Source organism: Rana temporaria, chromosome 3 (genome assembly GCF_905171775.1).
Source record: "Rana temporaria chromosome 3, aRanTem1.1, whole genome shotgun sequence".
NCBI classification, from domain to species: Eukaryota; Metazoa; Chordata; class Amphibia; order Anura; family Ranidae; genus Rana; species Rana temporaria.
The window spans coordinates 97667348-97690343 of NC_053491.1; the positions used below are offsets into that span (position 1 = coordinate 97667348).

The window sequence follows — 22996 nt, forward strand, 5'->3', positions numbered from 1 at the left end:
TGATCAATTTTTTTTTTTATCAGTGTAAAAAATAATTAACTAAATAAAAATAAATAAATCGTCCCGACGAGCTCGTGCACAGAAGCGAACGCATACGCGAGTAGCGCCCGCATATGAAAACTGTGTTCAAACCACACAAGTGAGGTATCGCCGCGATCGTTAGAGCGAGAGCAATAATCCTAGCCCAAGACTTCCCTCTGTAACTCAAGAAATGCAACTTGTAGAATTTTTTAAACGTCGCCTATCGAGATTTTTAAGGGTAAAAGTTTGACGTCATGCCACGAGCGGGCGCAATTTTTAAGCGTGACATGTTGGGTATCATTTTACTCGGCGCAACATTATCTTTCACAATATATAAAAAAATTGGGCAAAATGTATTGTTGTCTTATTTTGTAATTCAAAAAAGTTTTTTTTTTCCAAAAAAAGTGCGCTTATAAGACCGCTGCACAAATATGGTGTGACAAAAAGTATTGCAATGACTGCCATTTTATTCTCTAGGGTGTTAGAAAAAATATATATAATGTTTGGGGGTTTTAAGTAATTTCCTAGCAAAAAAAACAGTTTTAGTCTCGTAAACACCGAATCTGAAAAACAAGCACGGTGGGAAAGAGGTTAAATATTTGATGTGATTTTTATTTTCTATTGTGAATAAAATATGGGTTTATTAGATTTGGAATTGGGGTTGTACAAAGCTTTCTATAACTCTACCTACAGATATATCACAACCTGTTCTGGAATATTACCCATGCCATCTACTCTGCTTTTCCCAAGATCACCTGCTCTCTAGCGCTCCCTCGTGATATTTTCCTGTGCTGCCTCCTGGACTTCTTCAGAGCCTGCCTACTGTCTGGCTATCTCTTAATCTACTGATCCCTAAAGACTCATCTCAACAGGGATGTCTGTCCCACCTCAACCTAAAAACGGTATTTCTACCCTCTCCATCAGTTCACCCTCAGTTATTAGCTTTGTGTACATCTTGCCCTTCCCTTTTGGAATCCAAGTTCCACAAGCAGGTTCTTTCCAAATCTTTTGTAATTAATTGTTTCGCAATTGTTCTTTCTCCCCTCCCTCCATTTTGTAAAGGGCTGCACAAACTGTTGGCAGTATATAAATCCTGTACAGTAATAACAACAAAAGCACGCACTACAGCTATACTCACCTTACTAGTGTCATTGTTGTACAGCATGACAGAAAGGGATTCAAAATTAAAACTAAACTTTAGCATTATAGCCGGAGTCTCATCACTGGAACTTTGGGGTGACACAGAAAATGTACCGCCTGCATCATCTAAAGAGGAAAATAAATTTAAATCCATGTCAGAAAGACAATGCAAAAAAGTGCTGTAAATTAAACATTTTTAAAGTAGGCTTTTTTGTACTATAAAATTCTTTACATGGAGTCCACTGAGGGACACAGGAAATTTAAGACCGTTATATGAATTATTTTTCTAAACTCGCAGCATTTCCAAAAGGTAAAACATGGGGCAACGTGGATGTACTGCAGAGATAAACTGAACAGGCACATTTTAATATCACACTTGCCCTTGTGCTTCATTATATGTACTGTATATTTATTTGATGAATTGCATTTACCTCTGTGTTTACTGGATGTACTTGATTCCTTTATTTCCCTTGTACCCTCTCCAGATTTTTGAGCCGTACTTTGAAGTAATGGTGTTTCTGATAGGTTTTCAAATAGGACATTCATAAGAACAGTAAGATCATCTTGGCTCAAAGCAACCTGGAAGAAAAATTAACAAACCATTTGTGAACGTGTCTATGCATGTTTTAAGATACTTGCAAAATACCAGTAGTTCTAATCGTGTTGGCGGTAAATTGCAGTAGCGGCACTGCGTCAAAGTTCTGTATACAAAAAAGGATCTGCAAAAAAAGTACCTGGCTGAAAAAATTCCCAAAAAGTTTTCATTTTTAAAATGCATCTACAGGTGCATCTCAAAAAATTCAATTCAATAAGTGAAACTCATATTATATAGAATCATTATACACAGAGTGATATATTTCAAGCATTTCTTTCTTTTAATTTGGATGATTATGGATTACAGCTAGTGAAAATCCAAAGTTCAGTATCTCAGAAAATTTGATTATTACATAAGACCAATAGGAAAAAAAAAAAAAAAGAAGATTCTTTTTATACTACATGGAGGTAGACTTAATGAGAAGTATGTCCATGTACAGCATAGTACAGCCCTCAAAAATTCCACTCGCCTGCTCACATTTTGCAAGTGGATTTTGAGGGCTGGCGAGCTATTGGCAGCCTGGGATGAAGGGGAATTCTTCACCCAGCGATCGCGGAGGGGAAAAGAGAGAAAGAGAGAGCCGCCCAGGTGATCAGAGCGTAGTTTAGGGAACACAACGATAACAGATTTAATTTCACATTGCTGTTTTTCGCTGTCAGATATAACCCCTCCTCCTGGTCTTGGGACTTTGATAGACAGATCACCCGTACAATCCCTGGATGAGTGATATGTTAATCAAAATTCCCCGGCCAGAGGGCGGGGCTGTATATGACAGTGAGTGGCGGGAACACAGCAATTGAAATGAAAGCGGTTATCGTTGTGTTCCCTGCGCTGTGCTTTGATCATCCGGGTGGCTCTCCTGTTCCTCTCCTCCCCTGCACAGGTAGGCTGCGTGGTGGGCACAGGCTGCACCGTGGATGGTGGACACGGGCTGCACCGTGGAAGGTGGACAAGGTCTGCACGGTGGAAGGTGGACACGGGCTGCACGGTGGACACAGGCTGCACGGTGCATGGTGGACACAGGCTGCGCCTTCTACTCAGACTCACTCCCTTTATCCCAAAAAAAGACATAGCAGTCGTGGTGGGGACTCTTATCAACTCCAGACTGGACTATGCAAATGCCCTCTATCTTGGACTCCCAAAATACCAAATCACTCGACTTCAAGTCGTTCAAAATACGTACGCTCGACTTGTGACGGGGAAAAAACCATGGGAATCAATCTCACCTTCGTTGAGATCCCTTCATTGGTTGCCCGTAAAAGACAGAATCACTTTCAAAGCACTCTGTCTAACGCATAAGTGTATTCTGGGAAATGCCCCCCAATACCTATGCGAGAAACTAAAAGCTCACAACACCAATAGCATTCTGCGATCCACCAACCAAAATCTACTCCAGATACCCAAAGCCAGATACAAGTCCAAAGGAGAACAAAGATTTGCGGTCCAAGGACCCAGACTATGGAACGCTCTACCAACCACCATCCGATTGGAGGTAAACCACCTGGCCTTCAGGAGAAGGATCAAGACCCATCTCTTCTGAGGGCCCAGGGAATGGATACCAAGCGCCCAGAGGCGATTCATGTGCGATTCGCATGTGTTGCGCTATATACGTTTCTCACTCACTCAGGCTGCATTGGTGGACACAGGGTGGACGGTGGACACAGGCTGCACGGTGGACGGAGGACACAGGCTGCATGGTGCATGTGGTCTCTGGTTCAGGAGTGGAAATGTAACAGTTGTAATCCATGTCCTGGATAGGTCTGTGTGTGGTGGCTCTTGAAGCACTGACACCAGCCGTAGTCCATTCCTTGTGAATCTACCCCAAGTTTTTGAATGACCTTTGTTACACAATCCTCTCAAGGCTGCAGTTATCCATGTTGCTTGTGCGCCTTTTTCTACCACAATTTTTCCTTCCAAGCAATTTTCCATTAGTATGCTTGGATACCTCCTTGTGTAGGATGTCAATCATTGTCTTCTGGACAACTGTCAAGTCAGCAGTCTTCCCCATGATTGAGTAACCTACTGAACAGAGACCATTTAAAGGCTCAGGAAACCTTTACAAGTGATTTGAATGAATTAGCCGATTAGAGTGTGACACCATGTATCTACAATATTAAACCTTTTTACTAGGGTTGTCCCGATACCGATACTAGTATCGGTACCGATACTGAGCATTTGCGCGAGTACTTGTACTCGCGCAAATGCTCCCCCGATAATCCCCCCCCCCCAGAGCAGGTGGAGAGGGGGCGGAGAGCTGGTAGAGAGGTTGAGGGAATGGAGAGCGGGGGGAGCAGAGCAGTCCTCAGGTATGGATGAGAGGAGGGCTGCTGCTGCCGTCTAGTCCCCAAAGTGAAAGCCAAGCCCCCCCCGCCGCTGCCGTCTAGTTGATTAGCGCTCAGGGAACATAACAGCTTTCATTTGAATAGCTGTGTGTTCCCTGCCGCGCCTCGTCATGTATAGACACTCCCCCTTGTCCGGGCACTTTGATAGACAGATCACCCATCCCAGGATTGGACGGGTGATCTGTCTATCAAAGTGCCTGAGCAAGGGAGAGTGTCTATACATGACGAGGCGCGGCGGGGAACACGCAGCTATTCAAATGAAAGCTGTTATGTTCCCCGAGCGCTAATCAACTAGACGGCAGTGGTGGGGGGGGGGGCTTGGCTTTCTCTTTGGGGACACAAGGCTGCATTTAGGGACATGGCTGCATTTAGAGACAAGACTGCATTTGGGGACACAAGGCTGCATTTGGGGACACAAGCCTGCATTTGGGGACACAAGCCTGCATTTGGGGACACAAGGCTGCATTTAAAAAAAAAAGTATCGGTAATTGGTATCGGCGAGTACATGAAAAAAAAGTATCGGTACTTTTACTCGGTTCTATTTTTACAATAGTCACATTTTCTGAGATACTGAATTTTGGGTTATGACTAGCTGTAAGCCATAATCCTCAAAATTAAAAGAAAGAAGTGCTTGAAATATTAAACTCTGTGTAATGAATCTATATAGGAGTTTCACTTTATGAACTGAATTACTGAAATAAATAAACTTTCGAATGATATTCTAATTTTGAGAGATGTATGTGAATAGTCAAAATGTAAAATTATATATTCACTTTTAAATTGTACGATTATTTCTAGACAATTTCCATTACTCTGGATATTTATGAAGATTGTAAATTTACCCAGTGAAGTTCCAGATACATTTACTTCCTTGAATGCTGTGACCCATATTAATTGTCCCCTGTTGACAAGCACTGCTGTGTCACAGAATTCACAAGCCTGCCTTCTAAACTAAAGAGGTGCTAAGTGGAGGTTGAGTCAGTGCAGGGATTACAGCTTGCAGAGAGCACGGTAGAATGGAATATATAGTCCTTAGAAATTGAAAGTAAACAGCAGAGATGACCAGTAAAAGAAAAATAAAAGAAGCAAGCCTATATTGGATTATCAAAAATACCGGTAACTACTGTTTGTATTGTTATTCCAAGGCTACAGTGCCGTGACCATAGACCACAGCATATTCCAAATTTGTGTACCCGTTTAGAACTTGTACTTGAATTTGGGGCATACTGTGTCGCTTTTAGAATGCACGCAAGACACTTCACATAATCTGTCTCTGTATGCCAAAAAAAAGTTGGCCTTAACTAGCTCTACTTTCATAAGGTGCAAACTGTTGGTATTTTATTTTGAATTTGGCACAGGAGTTGCTCCACAAAGTAGAAGTGGAGAAGATGGAGCAGATTAGAACTACCTTAATTTTGGTGCACCACATGCCGTCAGAACAAAAAACTACTGCAAATGTTTTTTGAATTAGGCACAACACAGCAACTAGTGTAATTAACGCCAGCAAAGTGGTGCAGCAGCTTTATTGAATTCCTCCCATACTGAACAGAAACCACAATAACAATGCACACAAATCATAACATGTTTTGCCAGCACTTCATGAAAGTAAAAACAAATGGTTTACCACCAAGTGCAAACCCTTGGCATTCCTCAAGAATAGAAAGGCCAGACATAACTTTATCAGAAAACATCTAAAAAATAAATAAAAAAATCTGCCCAGGTACAAAGCAATATATTAATCGGCGAAACTAAGATCAATATACACCAGAATAATGAGTAAATAACAGTATGGAGAAGAGAAGAAATAACTTATGATCTGAAACATACCACACCATCTGTAAAACGTGATCGAGTTAATGCTCCTGGCACGTAATGTATCGCCTTAAAGTGGCTCTCTTTCTCCCCATGCTTGAAGATTGGCATACACGGGTGTGCTATGCCATGCACCTATTAATTCTTATCTGCTAAAGTCACTTGGCTTGTGTAACTGCTGGGCATGATGCTGACAATAGTGCACTGTACTTAAAGTTTTGCTAAACCCAGGACCCATCATTCACTATATCTGGTCTCCCACAGTACACAGAACATGGAAATGCAATTATTTTAGTAAATATTAATGGCTAAATACCTTTTCTCATCAGCAGTATATAGCAGTCTTATGACTTCTATCAGTGCCTAGTTAAAGCTTGTAGGAGGAATTTTCATTCTGTACTGACTGTCCTACGAGGCTGCAGGACCCCTGACCATTTGGACAGTGCTGATTGGCCCTGTGATGATCACATGCATCCTCCCAAGAGAAAAAAAAACTCTCTAGCAATAAACACCAAACTGAGCATGTGCAGAGTGCCGCCAAGGCTCGGTACTATCAGGAGATGGAATGGGGATTGTGAAAGAGGGGGATAATCAGAGAAGACGGGATAAAACAGCCCTATTTACACAGTGTGCAGGATTAACCGCTTAGGTTCCTCCGTGAGTATAACAAGCATGCTTTACTGAATATACAGACTGATTGTACTATTGTGGTTTTAGTAACACTTTAAGGCATGCTATAGTTCTGACTTATTCTTAATTCTACTTGGTTGAGACAGTGGTACTTTTCCCTTAAATATTTTTGATATGTCCTTTTTTGTGACTCTTAGTTTTACCCTTTTATTTTGCAAGAAGTGGGGAGTGAGCAGTGTTATGTATAATTTTAGGATATATGGCTCATTATAACTGTTATTTCAATCTCTAAAGTAACTGCATTTAACAGTAGAACATTCTTTATACTGTAAGCGCTGCTTGCGGCCTAAATTCTGTGGGAATATACAGTCAGGCCCATAAATATTGAGACATCGACACAATTCTAATATTTTTGGCTCTATACACCACCACAATGGATTTGAAATTAAACAAACAAGATGTGCTTTAACTGCAGACTTTCAGCTTTAATTTGAGGGTATTTACATCCAAATCAGGTGAACGGTGTTGGAATTACAACAGTTTGTATATGTGCCTCCCACGTTTTAAGGGATTAAAAAGTAATGTGACAATTGGTTGCTCAGCTGTTCCATGGCCAGGTGTGTGTTATTCCCTCATTATCCCATTTACAAGGAGCAGATAAAAGGTCCAGAGTTCATTTCAAGTGTGCTATTTGCATTTGGAATCTGTTGCTGTCAACTCTCAATATGAAATCCAAAGAGCTGTCACTATCAGTGAAGCAAGCCACCACTAGGCTGAAAACTAACCCATCAGAGAGATAGCAAAAACATTAGGTGTGGCCAAATCAACTGTTTGGAACATCCTTAAAAAGAAAGAACACACCGGTGAGCTCAGCAACACCAAAAGACCCGGAAGACCACGGAAAACAACTGTGGTGGATGACCGAAGAATTCTTTCCCTGGTGAAGAAAACACCCTTCACAACAGTTGGCCAGATCAAGAACACTCTCCAGGAGGTAGGTGTATGTGTGTCAAAGTCAACAATCAAGAGAAGACTTTACCAGAGTGAATACAGAGGGTTCACCACAAGATGTAAAACATTGGTGAGCATCAAAAACAGGAAGGCCAGATTAGAGTTTGCCAAACATCATCTAAAAAAGCCTTCACAGTTCTGGAACAACATCCTAGGGACAGAGGAGACCAAGATCAACTTGTACCAGAGTGATGGGAAGAGAAGAGTGTGGAGAAGGAAAGGAACTGCTCATGATCCAAAGCATACCACCTCATCAGTAAAGCATGATGGTGGTAGCATCATGGCGTGGGCATGTATGGCTGCCAATAGAACTGGTTCTGTTGTATTTATTGATGATGTGACAGCTGACAAAAGCAGCAGGATGAATTCTGAAGTGTTTCGGGCAATATTATTATCTGCTCATATTCAGCCAAATGCTTCAGAACTTATTGGATGGCCCTTCACAGTGCAGATGGACAATGACCCGAAGCATACTGCGAAAGCAACCAAAGAGTTTTTTAAGGGAAAGAAGAAGAATGTTATGCAATGGCCAAGTCAATCACTTGACCTGAATCTGATTGAGCATGCATTTCACATGCTGAAGACAAAACTGAAGGGAAAATGCCCCAAGAACAAGCAGGAACTGAAGACAGTTGCAGTAGAGGCCTGGCAGAGCATCACTAGGGATGAAACCCAGTGTGTCTATGCGTTCCAGACTTCAGGCTGTAATTGACTGCAAAGGATTTACAACCAAGTATTAAAAAGTGAAAGTTTGATTTATGATTGTTAATCTGTCCCATTACTTTTGGTCCCTTAAAAAGTGGGAGGCACATATACAAACTGTTGTAATTCCTACATCGTTCACCTGATTTGGATGTAAATACCCTCAAACTAAAGCTGAATGTCTGTAGTTAAAGCACATATTGTTCATTTCAAATCTATTGTGGTGGCGTATAGAGCCAACAAGATTAGAATTGTGTCGATGTCCCAACATTTTATGTTCCCTCTTCTCTTGTTTTTTTTTTCTAGTGTTTTTTGTAAAACTACAAACCCCTTAAAAAATGTATTGGAGGCAGTGCTATGGCTTGGGCATTGTATTGTAGCCAGCAGAACTAGGCCATCTGAGTTTTTTAAATGATGCGACTGCTTATAGAAGCAGGGTGAATTATGAAGTGTATAGGGTCAAACTATTTGTTTAGAATGATATAGCCAAATGCTACAAATCCAGTATGGTAGCTTTAGGGCTTGTACACACGAATCTGAAGCAGCTTAGTGTGTGGGTAGCTGTCCATTTTGGCTGCAGTGGGGAAACTGTGTGGTGCACATTTTACCCCATAAGTTTCCTTTTTTAATTTGCACTTTATTTAAAGTGCACAAGGTGACAATTCATGGCAGTACAGGGCATTGCAGTGGTGTGCGATGGCATGCACTGCCAATCAGTGTGCTGCAATAACATGTCTGCATTTCATCACAGCTCAATGCAGCAGACCTCTCAGCTGTATTGCTGTTTTCTATGTGTCCTAGCAGTGGCTAGCATGTTTCCAGTGCAGAAAAACACCAGTCACTGCACTAGTATGAACAAGCCCTTGATAGACCGTTATAAAAATGGTGTCCTTGTCCAAATATTTATGCACCTAGCTACAGATAAACCATTATTTTAAAGTGATTGTAAACCTGTACATATACCCAGTGAAGTGAATAGCCTCAGAAAATACACAGAGATTAAACAAATCCTTCGGTATCCGTTGTACCTGTTTATATGCAGTCTTCCCTTCTCCACAGCTGTTCAAATAGCAGAATTTATAAAGCTTGTCTGAGTTTTCAGAAAGTAGGCGACGGGGAGCTGAAGTTACACACTGCAGAGCTCAGAGGGGGCTGACTCAAGGGAAGGGAGACCCCCCCCCCCCTCTTCACACAGCTCAGAGCAACAGAGATGAGGTTGTCAATCACAGGCTGCATGCTGAAGCAAACTGCTCTGTCACCTTTTTACCTCTTGGGGTCAGGAAAATCTGTCAAAAGGGACTCATGCAGATATCAGAGTGACAAGGCAGCAGACATGACATGTAATGCTCTGGACTGAGACAAGTACTCATTATAGAGGGATGGGCTTTGCTCGTATTTCAAGTCAGAGGTTTACAACCACTTTAAGAAAAATAGAACATTTCTTGCACCAACAGAGTGTAACGTATGAATTCCAATGCTAACACTGTAAGGAATGTGAAATGATGGAATATTATGTGTCTGACATTAGCTACTCCATTTTGAGATCTAGGATTCCATTTTATATAATATAGGTCTCTGTAGAGACATTTCAATATGTACTTTTTGTTTTTTGCTTTTATTCTAACATTTAAGTTTTGCGGTTTTCATAAATAGAATATGTGCTAGATGGCTAGTTCCAGAGCAGGCATTCTGTATGCAAGTAACGTGTTCTTCTGTCTTTAAAGTTTAACAATTGTTCCTTAAAATCCTCTGAAATCTGTAAGACTGAAACTTGTGAACTTGTTCCCCTTTTTCTAAACATGTAAGGAGGAGGAGATTTCTGTAACTCTCTGTATGTGTGTATAAAAGCTCTGTCGAAAAATATAGCAATTTGCAATCTTTAATACAGCATATATCGTGTCTGTGTTATAAATTGACCGACCGGTGTGGGGGTTAAAATATCCAACTGTCCAAGGTCCAGCCTAGGCAACAGAACCAGAACCGAACCTAACAAACACCATGTTACAAACTTACATTAGGCTACCATACCTGCATTGGTTTTAAATCTCCATCAATCTGAATGGCTGGAATCTGGGAATACCAAGAAGAAGAAATATTCCTCTGTACAGATACAGTTAGATTTATAGGTTGCAGTATCTCTAGTTCTGGCTGCGGGGACCCATTCTGAAGTGCTGTCCTGCAAAGATATAATACAGTTCAAGCTAATCTACAAAATATTAGTGTATATATAATGTAATGTATGATGTAATAAAAACCATCCAAGTGGGTTCGCCTGCTTAGCAGGGCATCCCTCCTCTGATCGCCACGGACGAGGCGAATGACATGTCTGTGTCTGCTCCGCTATGCACAGCAGGCACAGATACAGCCGTTGTTCTCCATGAAACAGCTGTCCGTTTCTATCGGATTGTCATCTGATCCGATGGACAGATGGGGGAACGGACCCCCATTCGTTTGTTTTTAGCAGACCGGATCGGATGACAGAAGGTGAGACACATGTCCTCTGACATCTGCTGCCCTATGGAGAACAATGGGTGGCCCAATCGGGTCCACCTGAAAAACATTCAGGCAGACCTAATTGGTCCTCTGGTGTGAAAGGTGTAAAATGACTGATAGTGTTACACTGTGAAAGACAAAAAAAAAAAAACAACCAAAACCTATATACAAAACAGATAAAATATAACGCCACCCCATGAGCATATAGTTACATCCCATAGAGGTGTTAATAACAATAAAACACATACATTGATAATTACTTCACATTAAAACAGTATTAAAAGTAAAAACAAAAAAAGTATTATATTGCAGCTTGCAAGTTCTTAAATGTGGTGGCTGCATTATTTTTTTTTTGGCGTTTTGCCCGGGCCTGGCAACCCATTCATTTTTAATGCAGGGAAGGGGTCCCTGCTCAACTTCTGGAATCGCAGCCCACATGGGAACTGCAAGTGCAGTGCGGTTCCCAGTACAGGTGTGATGTCATTAAAATTAATGACATCTGCATGCATGCAGTGTGTTTTTCTTTATCGTACATCACGGGACACAGAGCGGCATATTCATTACTATGTGGGTTATATGGAGTACCTTCAGGTGATGGACACTGGCAATCTCAAACAGGAAGTCCCCTCCCTATATAACCCCCTCCCATAGGAGGAGTACCTCAGTTTTTTCGCCAGTGTCTTAGGTGTTGGTCATGGAATAGCTTTGCCTCCACATCCTTGGGATCAAGGCAGGCTAACCGGATCTGTCCAAAGTGCCTCAGTGCCAAAGTGGACAGTACCCGGGCCCCCAAGCCGAGGGGTTTTGCCTATAACGCTTCTCTCTTTAGAGAGCTGGACCCTGGGCCCAGGACTTAGAGCCTTTTTTGTTAAAGTGCCTAAAGTAACCTGTTTGCCAGGGTGCTGTATAGGTCCAGGACAGTGGGTTCCTTCCAGGACCCCAGGGCCTGAAGGTCTAGTACGCTACCCACGGAGATGGGTGAAGGTTGGACCGCTTGCTGTGCAAGGTCCTGCGACATGGAGCAGGTAAGAAGGGGGGCCTGCGGGACTTGGTTCGACAGCGGGCCCCCCAGGGATCTATGGGGGAGTTAGCCTGTGTATGCTCTGGCATTGGCAGTTGGGGCCACTATGTCTAGGAAAGACAGGATGGTCTGGGTATTTTACCCCCCAAATTTTGGATTCCCTGGTCTGGTTGCAGGTAACCATCTGGCTGCGCGCTAGGTGGGTAAAGGAGGGGCTGTGGGCCTATACCTTTCCCAGAACTTAGGTCTTAACAACTACCAAAAGTTCCTACCTGGCTGGGTGTCAGGCCGCAGGCAGCTGAAGATCTATAGGGGGTCTTCCGCTCTGTGTCATGTAAGGATGCTTCAGCTCTCCTCTGGGCTGTAGCATGTAAGGACTCCTGGTGTCTTCCAGCATGGCCCCCCCGTGGATAGCGGGCGCGCGCGCACGAGAATATACTAAAAATTTGCGCCGTTTCGGAGGGGGGGGCGGGGACGTCAGGTTCATAGGAGGAAGGGGCGTCCCTTCCTCTGTGATGCACAGCTCATTCAGATCTGAGCTGGAAAAGAGGACACAGAGCGGCAGCGCTGCGGCTGAGGAACAGTGACACCCGGTGGCGCAAGCGAGTATTGCAAGTTCTGGAATTCAGAACTAGCTTGAATTTGTCCAGCCTAAAAAATCCTTATGGCAGCAGGTGGATACTAGCAATTTGTGTGTGGGGGACAGTGTGCTTTAAAAAAAAAAAAAAAAAAAAAGAAAGGATATATAATAATTGAAAAAAAAAAAAAAAAAATTTCTTTTGGAAAAAAAAAAAAAAAAAAAGGGAAAGGCACTGACTGGATTCCCCACCAGGTTTTTGGTCATCAGTAGTACTGCTGTTCCCTAAACCATATATATATATATTATCTCCTGATTACAACAGTTGGTTGTTGTATACAGGGGTACCTCGGTATTGTACCATGGCTCCCAAAGGCTCGGGATCAAGAGGGGCAAAAGGGGTCAAAAAACCAAAGGGTTCCCCCTCGGATTCTGAGGATACGAGTCAGGCTATGCCGGTACTCTCCCCACCTGTCAACCCAGTGGTGGGTGCCTTGGTTGAGCCAGTAGGGGGGTCTGGTGCTGAGGCTGGCCCAGATCCACCCAACCCTGTGTTTATCACAGAGGAGATGCTAGCCGTCTCCTTAGGAGGGCTAGAGGAAAGATTGGCAGCTATGATCACCAGATCCATGCCAGGCAAGAAGCGGACTAGATCACCTTCGCCTAAGTGTGTATCCTCGGATAATGAGGTTCTTTCCCCGGAGGAGTTAGAAGATCAGGAGGATCAATTGGACCAGAACCTAGAGGGTTCAGAGATGGAGGAATCTACTGTAGAGGAACCATTTTCAGCCTCCCAAGCGGAGGGTTTATGGATACAGTGTTTGACAGACATGGTCCGCTCGGCCTTTAAGATGCCCTTACCAGAGCCTCGGCTGCCGGAGGTTTCTTCTTTGGGATCCTTAAAAGCACCCTTGAGCAACGCAGTTTTTCCGGTCCATCCTCTGTTAGAGGAGTTAATCTTCCAGGATTGGGTACGGCCGGACAGAGTTTTTCTGCCGCCTAAAAGATTTTCTATTATCTACCCTATGGAAGAGAAATTTGCCAAAAAATGGGCGCTCCCAGCCGTGGACGCAGCCATCTCATGTGTAAATAAATCATTAACTTGCCCGGTGGAAAACATACAAATGTTTAAAGACCCGGTGGATAAACGTTTAGAATCACTTTTGAAAGCTTCCTTTGCTACGGCAGGAGCAGTGGTACAACCAGCGGTGGCTGCTATCGGGGTCTGTCAGGCTTTAAAAGACCAGACAAAACAGATGCTTAAAGACATTCCTGCCCAGCAGGCAGAGGAGTTATCTGATATTCCCAGAGCTTTGTGCTTTGCGGTAGATGCTATAAAGGACTCCATCCAACAGGCGTCTCGTCTATCTCTATGTTTGGTGCATATGAGAAGGCTCTTATGGTTAAAGAACTGGGCGGCCGAACCACCATGCAAGAAACTGCTGGCTGGGTTCCCCTTCCATGGAGGGCGACTCTTCGGAGAAGATCTGGATAAATACATTCAGACTATTTCAAGTGGCAAAAGTACCCTTCTACCAGTAAAAAAGAAGTTCCGGGGGCCCGCCTTTAAAAGGCAGCTTTCCCCTATGCCGAGTACCTCAAATTCCAGGCAGTATCGACGGCCTCCTGCGCGATCCAACTTTAACAATAGGTCGCAGGGACAGGCCCCTGGGGGCAAGAAGCCATGGTATCGCAAACCAACAAAGCCAGCCCCTAAGTCTGCTTTATGAAGGGGCGCCCCCACTCACCCGAGTGGGGGGAAGGCTTTGTCTCTTTGCAGAGGTTTGGGAAGCCAACATCCCCGACAAATGGGTCCAGTCATCTGTGGCCACAGGCTACAGATTAGAGTTTCAAAAGTTTCCTCCGCCTCATTTCCAGGAATCAAGGGTTCCGAACGATCCAGCAAAAAAGGCCTTGCTGCTAGCAGCATTGGATCGTCTGCTTCGCCAGGGCGTGATAGTAGAGGTACCAGCCCAAGAGAAAGGGCTAGGTTTCTACTCCAATCTGTTTGTCATACCAAAACCCAACGGCGATGTCAGACCCATTTTGGACCTAAAGAGTCTAAACGTTTACCTAAAGGTCCAGTCATTTCGGATGGAATCCGTTCGGTCAGCAGCCGCCGCGCTCCAGAAAGACGACTTTCTGGCGTCTATAGACATAAAAGACGCTTACCTTCATATACCGATCTTTCAGCCACATCAAAGATTTTTACGCTTCACGGTGGCCCAGCGTCACTTCCAATTTGTGGCGCTCCCTTTTGGGCTGGCTACGGCCCCCCGGGTATTCACGAAGGTCCTGGCTCCAATTCTAGCCAATCTGAGAATCCAAGGAGTCACGGTCCTAGCATACTTGGATGACCTCTTAATCATAGATCACTCGGCTCCTTGCTTGGAGCGAGCAGTAGCCCTCACGGTTCAGTACCTAGAGAGGTTCGGTTGGATCCTAAACCGAGAAAAATCAGCATTTCAACCCTCAAAACAGTTGGAATATCTCGGCATGAGGTTAGACACGGCTCAGCAGAAGGTATTTTTGCCCCTGGTAAAGGTCAAAGCTATCAAAGAATTTATTCGGTTGGTTCTAAGCAAAAGAGAGCCAACTGTTCGCCTATGTATGCGTTTACTAGGCAAGCTAGTGGCCACGTTCGAGGCGGTACCTTACGCACAGAGCCATACTCGCGTCCTACAGGCAGCCATTCTAACAGCTTGGAACAAGAAGGCCCAGGCCTTGGAGTTTCCTTTAACTCTATCATCAAGAGTCCGGCAAAGTCTGGGCTGGTGGTTAAACCCTCAGAATCTGCTAAAGGGAAAATCTTTCACCCCCATAGCCTGGAAGATAGTGACCACAGATGCCAGCCTGAAAGGCTGGGGAGCGGTCTTGGATGGTAGCACTCGCCAAGGTACTTGGGCAGAGGCGGACAAGCAACTGCCCATCAATATCCTGGAGCTCAGAGCTGCTCGGCTAGCCCTCGAGGCTTGGACAACCAAATTGCAGGGCTCCCCGGTGAGGATACAATCAGACAATGCCACAGCGGTGGCATATATAAACCACCAAGGGGGAACCAGGAGTCGCGCCGCTCAAAGAGAAGTGAGCTTAATTTTTCTATGGGCAGAAGCGTTTGTACCCTGCATATCGGCAATATTTATTCCCGGAGTGGACAACCTGCAGGCGGACTTCCTAAGTCGCCAAACTCTGTCGCCAGGGGAATGGTCTCTACATCCCCAGGTCTTTCGGTCAATCTGCCAGAAGTGGGGTGTGCCAGACGTGGATATCATGGCATCAAGGTTCAACAAGAGACTAGACAGGTTCATGTCCCGGACAAGGGACCCGATGGCCTGCGGAACCGATGCGTTGGTGTGCCCTTGGCATCAGTTCAAACTTCTGTATGCCTTTCCCCCGCTACAGTTACTACCCCGCCTGTTGCGCAGGATCAGGGTGGAGCACAAACCAGTCATCCTGGTAGCTCCAGCATGGCCCAGGAGGGCATGGTACTCACTAATCCTAAAGATGGCAGTAGGAGACCCTTGGACGCTTCCTCTACGGCCAGACCTACTCTCACAAGGCCCGATTCTCCACCCTGCATTACGGCGTCTAAATTTGACGGCCTGGCGGCTGAATCCCTGAGTCTCAGGGGTAGAGGGCTGTCTAGGCAGGTAATCTCTACCCTGATCAGGGCTAGAAAGCCGGTCTCCAGGGTGATTTATTACAGGGTCTGGAAGACCTACGTAGGCTGGTGTGAGTCCAAAAAATGGCTTCCCGCAAGTATACCATTGATCGAGTGTTTAAGTTTTTTCTCCAGCTAGGAGTGGATAAAGGCCGGGCATTAAGCACAATCAAAAGGACAGATGTCAGCTTTGTCAGTGTGGTTTCAGCGGCCGCTGGCCACCCACTCGCTGGTTAAGACCTTCATGCAGGGGGTCTTACGTATTAATCCTCCAGTTAAATCCCCGCTTTGTCCGTGGGATTTAAATCGTGTTCTGTCAGGTTTACAGAAACAACCTTTTGAGCCACCCACTCGCTGGTTAACACCTTCATGCGGGGGGTCTTGCGCATTAACCTTCCAGTTGAATCCCCGCTTTGTCCGGGGGATTTATTTCGTGTTCTGTCAAGTGTACAGAAACAACCTTTTGAGCCGTTGGCTTAAATTCCTTGGCTTTACTGACAAGGAAGCCAGTATTTTTGGTCGCCATAGTTTCCACCAGAAGAGTATCGGAACTGGCAGCCTTATCCTATAAGGAACCTTATCTTATTTTGCATAAGGACAGGGTCGGTCTCCGCCCTCATCCTTCCTTCCTACCAAAGGTTATATCCAGTTTTCATCGAAAAACCAGGATTGGGTATTACCATCCTTCTTTCCTAAACCTACTTCCAGAAAGGGAGGGTTGCTGCATACCCTGGATATTGTCAGGGCCATGAAGGCCTATCTTAAAGCTACAGAGAAGATTCGAAAAACAGATGTGTTGTTCATTTTGCCAGATGGGCCCAAGAGAGGGCAGGCAGCGGCAAAGTCTACCATCTCGAGGTGGATTAAACAGTTAATCACTCAGGCCTACGGCTTGAAGAGGTTGCCTCCTCCTTTGTCAGTAAAGACTCATTCTACCAGGGCCATGGGCGCCTCCTGGGCAGCACACCATCAGATCTCTATGTCTCAAGTTTGCAAGGCGGCAACCTGGTCTTCAGTCCACACGTTTACTAAATTTTACCAGGTGGATGTTAGAAGGAATGCTGATACAGCCTTTGAGCAGGCGGTGCTGCAGGCTGCGATTTAAGACCCTCAGAATCGGGGGCACCCTTGAGTTAAAATTCAAATTTAAGTTTAATTTTTCTCGACTAAGTTGGATTTATTATTATTATTTGAGTATATCTCTAAGTTAAATCCCATTGTCTTGGGAAGATGTCTCCCTCCCCTCATTAAAGCATTGCTTTGGAACATCCCACATAGTAATGAATATGCCGCTCTGTGTCCCGTGATGTACGATAAAGAAAAAGGGATTTTTTAATACAGCTTACCTGTAAAATCCTTTTCTTGGAGTACATCACGGGACACAGAGCTCCCACCCCTCTTTTGAGGACCATTTTGGGAGGCATACTGCTTGCTACAAAACTGAGGTACTCCTCCTATGGGAGGGGGTTATATAGGGAGGGGACTTCCTGTTTGAGATTGCCAGTGTCCATCACCTGAAGGTACTCCATATAACCCACATAGTAATGAATATGCCACTCTGTGTCCCGTGATGTACTCCAAGAAAAGGATTTTACAGGTAAGCTGTATTAAAAAATCCCTTTTTTTGTGTAGGCAGTTGAGGACCCACAGCAGGAACCTAGCGCCTTAGGCTATTTTTCCCCCTCTTAATTTCATCTCTTGATCTGGCCTGCAAGTCTGTTTTTTCCAGATCTTTGACAGGTCAAATTGCCCAGCAAAAGTGGCAATTAGAGGGTTGAGACAAACCATTTAACATTGACAGCTGAGCTCACTATGGTCAACTTTTATTAATTTATGTTAAACCTTTATTCCAAAGGGAGGAGAAAAAAAGCTGTAACTGCTTAAAAACATGTTAGAAGTTCAGCTTTGTTAGTCAAGTCTATCCAAATCTGCTAGAGCACAGGTGTCAAACACAAAGCCTGCGGGCCGAATCCGGCCCTCCAGGTCATTTCATATGGCCCTCACACCTCTCCTGCAGCCGAAGGAGAGCTCCAGCCTTCCTCTGGTCCTACTCCAGACCCTATACTTTTTGCTTTCGAGCAATGCATCCAGCTTCTTTCCAGCAGCAGCATAAGGAAAGGGGGTGCACTGTGATGTAGGGGAGAGTCGGGGGACTCAACTTCTGATGTTGGGGTGGCTCTTGACATCTAATGTAAGGGGAGGGGATGCACTGGACTTCTAACCTTACAGATACAATCAGCCCTTTTGAGGGAAATCATAATGCTGATGCGGCCCACAATGAAACCGAGTTTGACACCCCTGTGCTAGAGCATCCAGCTGCTGTCAAAGGCGTCTCTGTTGTCCCTCCACCCAGAGGGGTGACACCCTAAGACAGGAAAAATTACAGGTCAAATGGGTAAAAATAAAAATGAGACAAAAGCCTAAAAAAGAAAACTAAGGGTAGATTTAGACTTGCCTCTGAAGCCCAATCCGTGCTCAGATCACGCTCCAGAGGCTACCGACAGGCGGCAAGGAATTGATGCAGCACCTCCTTACAGTCTGTTTTAACTTAATTTTTGATGATAAAAGTACGTGCATTGCATGCGGTTTGCGGGGTATTTGCTTTGTTTCCCCACTGACTTGAGTCAGTTACGGTTTAAAGTGTAGTTTCACCAAAAAGTGGAACTTCCGCAAATTTTTGTCTCCTCCCCCCTCCGGTGCCACGTTTGGCACCCTTTGAGAGAGGGCTTTGCCAGGTATCCTGTCCCCATTTCAGGGAGTCCGCGCTGCATCGAATTACGACAGCAGCTCGGCTCCCTCCCGGCCGCTGGGCCAGTAGGAGAGAAGAGAAAAATAGAACATTTCTTGCACTAACTTATGAATTCAAATAATAACACCATGTTACAAATTTACATTAGGCTACCATACCTGCATTGGTTTTAAATCTCCATCAATCTAAATGGCTGGAATCTAGCTCTGCATCGCGCAATGCGCAGTAGGGTATCCGGCATTAGGCCGTAAGGCTACACTGCTGGGTTCCCTTGCCCGCAATGGTGGTGGCAGCACCTGACAGCTGATGGAAACATCAGCTGCGGGTGCAGACATCGCTGGACTCCAGGACAAGTAAGTGTCCTATTATTAAAAGTCAGCAGCTGCAGTATGTGTAGCTGCTGGCTTTTAATTTTTTCAGGGATGGGCGGACCACCGCTTTAAGGGTTGGTAAGCTGCAACATATAGGATAATCAGACCTTAATAATTTTAGCTCTGTCAGCTGGACATCCATCTTATCAATGACCGGCGGAAGAGGACAACTGACATCCTGAACGAGGGTGAACTTGTTTTGGACTTTAATGAAGCCTAAATCTGCGATAACAACATTGTTGGAGACTGAAGATTGTGGTATATGGATAACTGGGGCTTTCAGATCTATGTCCATAGCAAGGCGGAAGCTTTTCTGTGCCAAATCCTTCATGCTTGATGCAGCAATTTCCGCAGCTTGAGCTGTTGCTGTGCTAACAGCCTCTTTAGCTGTTTGGAATGTGTTAAAGAAATTCTGTGAACAAAATGAACAAAAAATTAACACTAAACCATTACTTGGCCTATTTAATAACATTCCGCAATTGGAGACAGCAACCAATTAGATATCAGTTTCCACTAGCTATACGCATTAAGCTGTTTAAACGCTGTTGTTTAATGCAGTCTAATGATGGCCATACACACATAGAATTTCGGCCGAAACTGGTAGTTTTCGGAAAGATCGTTTGACAATCGTGCCGTTAGGGGACCCAACTTTACCGACGATTGCGATCGTGGGCCTGTCGATGGATCTGAAGCGAGAACTTTTACCATTTTAACTAAAGTGTATATATGTGTATGTTGTAATCAAAATCAGAATATTCTGTGTTGTATAATTTATATATGTTTTTATTATTATCCAAAGGTCACTACGCCCATGGAAGCAGGTTAATCCTGTCAGTGGTCAATATGCTTTCGACCGACGAATAATTGTTTAGTTCCGCAAGCGGCCGAAATTCTGTGCTTGTATGGAAAGCATTAATCCCGTAATAGTTCAATTGGAACTACAGTCCAACATCTACAGACACTTATGCTGGTTTAATATGACTTTTTCCTGGGTCAGCATACTGGATAGTGGGGATAATATGGATTTTTTTTGTCCAATGAGGCTGGAAGTGGAGAAGTGACATTGAAAGCCGAATTGCTGAACCAGGAGGAAGAAATGCTTTATCAGGAACAACATGCATCATCAGTCTTGGCTGTTTGGTAGAAAAAATTGTAAATCACAATATTGGCTGTACAGTGTTACAAACCCTGTCACGAAAAACAGTAAATGTATACACACCATATTATGTATTTAGGCATTTTCCTGGAGTTTGACTAAAAAGTTTCCATTTCTCAAATATATTTAAGATTTACCTCTGCCTATCAAGTGTTAAAGACCAAAATCAACCCCCCTTTTATATCATCACTGCAACAAGATGATATACACACAAAACATGTTCCAAAATAGCAACCAATAATCCAGCAAAATATGTATACTCTTTGGCTTTTAAAACATATTAAAGGGGTTGTAAAGGTCCATTTTTTATTTTCTAAATAGGTTCCTTTATGCTAGTGCATTGTTGGTTCACTTACCCTTTCCTTCGATTTCCCTTAAACTTTTTTTGTCTTTGTTTTCATTGTCTGAAATTCTCACTTCCTGGTCCTCCTCAGTAAGCTGTTCTGGCTGACAAACCCCCAGCCAGAACAGCTCGGATGATGGGGGCAAGCTTACTGAGGAGAAACAGGAAGTGAGAAATTCAGACATGGAAAAAAAAACATTTAGAAGGGAAATCGAAAGAAAGGGTAAGTGACAACAATGTACTTAAAAGTACCTGTTTAGGAAAAAAAATAAAAATAACTTTTACAACCCCTTTAAACAAATAATATCCAATGCTTTATTTTTATGTCTAAGGCTGATGTCTTTAGCCTACAGATTACAACCAACACTTAGAAACAAGTAGTCACACAACCCTAAAGTGATTGTAAAGGCTTGTTTTGTTTTTTTTAAACAACAAACGTGTTATACTTACCTGCTCTGTGCAAGGGTTTTGGATAGAGCGCCCCCAATCCTCCTTTTCTGTGGTACCCTAGCGATGCTCCAGGCTCCTCCTCTTCATTGAGTGCCCCCACGGAGAGACGCTTCCCATGGGGAAACTCATACAGGCGACCCTCCCGAGTCCTGCTACTTTGTCCATTGACACAGACGGCAGGACTCGGCCCCGCCCCCTGGCTCCAATGTCACTGTATTTTATCAACAGCAGTGTGAGCCAATGGTTCCTGCTGCTATCAATCAATACAGTGAGGACCAGAAACAGCGGCTGAAGCTGCTGGGCTCGTTCTCATCGCTGGAACGATCGGGTGCAGTTAATAAAAAGGGGGGCTCTGGGGGGCTGCTGCAGCACAGAAGGTTTTTTATGCATGAAGGTGAAAAATGAAAAAAATTGGTAATACTGCGCTGTCAAATGTATAAACAGAAAATAAATATGCAAGCAGCTTAAAATGTGAGACACACACAAGTAAGACCAATGTAAAGTAAGAACAAGCCGCGAAAAATAACGTGATAATTAAAACATCAAAACAACTAGCATACAAAATTATGACATAGTGCCATTGTGAGATTGAAATCACTTGAAGTGAATGGGTTACCCCATTCACAATATATTTCAATGAGTCCCAGTGAAAAAACAAAAAATTAAAAAAAAAAAAAACTGAAAAAATCAATGTCTTATTTTCAAAAACAGGACGCATCAGATGGTAGTTTGGTGGCTGGAAATATACTGCTCTCCTTCAAATAAATGGTGACATCAAACCAAAGGGAACCACAGAATAGTGAAAAGATGGAAAGGAAATCCTCCACCTTCCAAACACACTGCCTCTTACCGAAAGGGAAGATCCCAACCAGAGATCTTCTGTTGGGGTGTGGCTTTCTACCCAGCCTAGGGGTCTATGCAGCAAGATATCCGGTATCCGATAGATCTCCCACCGCTCACAGTTGATCAGAAATGATTAAGGCATTTAACTGTAACGGTTCAATATCTGCTTCAATTAAGATCCAACTGAAATGTGCTGAATAGATGGCAGATGCCAAGCCATTACATGGCTTGGCATCTGCCATCTATTCAGCACATTTCAGTTGGATCTTAATGTTGACCAAGACATCTACCCTGGCATAACATTGAGGGACATGTGATTGAGGATCACGGCAACAGAGAAGCCCTGGCAGTTGATCTGATGTCTCCCGATGAACATGCTTCCCAATCTCCATTAAAGCAGATATTGAACCGTTACAGTTAAATGCCTTAATCATTTCTGATCAACTGCGAGCGGTGGGAGATCTATCGGATACCGGATATCTTGCTGCATAGACCCCTAGGCTGGGTAGAAAGCCACACGCCAACAGAGAATCTCTGGTTGGGATCTTCCCTTTCGGTAAGAGGCAGTGTGTTTGGAAGGTGGACGATTTCCTTTCTATCTTTTCACTATTCTGTGGTTCCCTTTGGTTTGATGTCACCATTTATTTGAAGGAGAGCAGTATATTTCCAGCCACCAAACTACCATCTGATGCGTCCTCCTGTTTTTGAAAATAAGACATTGATTTTTTCATTTTTTTTTTTTCACTGGGACTCATTGAAATATATTGTGAATGGGGTAACCCATTCGCTTCAAGTGATTTCAATCTCACAATAGCACTATGGCCCCATACACACGAGAGGATTTATCCGCAGATACGGTCCAGCGGACCGTTTCCACGGATAAATCCTCTCAAAGATTTCCGCAGATTTCGATGCGATGGAGTGTACACACCATCGCATTGAAATCCGCGCGGAAATCCTCTGCCGATGACGTGTCGCGCCGTCGCCGCTATTATGACGCGGCGACGGGCGCGACGCTGTCATATAAGGAATTCCACGCATGCGTCAAATCATTACGACGCGTGCAGGGAATCCCTTTG

At 44.0% G+C, this 22996-nt stretch overlaps 1 protein-coding gene across 1 annotated transcript in view; it reads right to left on the reverse strand.

Moving 5' to 3' along the window:
• VPS13C (vacuolar protein sorting 13 homolog C) overlaps positions 1–22996 on the reverse strand; it is a 388870-nt gene that overhangs the window by 154434 nt on the left and 211440 nt on the right. The window contains exons 45-48 of the mRNA XM_040343051.1: positions 19233–19537; positions 10282–10429; positions 1593–1740; positions 1160–1287 (exon numbers count right to left, since the gene is read on the reverse strand). Coding sequence (XP_040198985.1) covers positions 1160–1287; positions 1593–1740; positions 10282–10429; positions 19233–19537 — 729 coding nt within the window. The remainder of the gene's footprint in view (positions 1–1159; positions 1288–1592; positions 1741–10281; positions 10430–19232; positions 19538–22996) is intronic.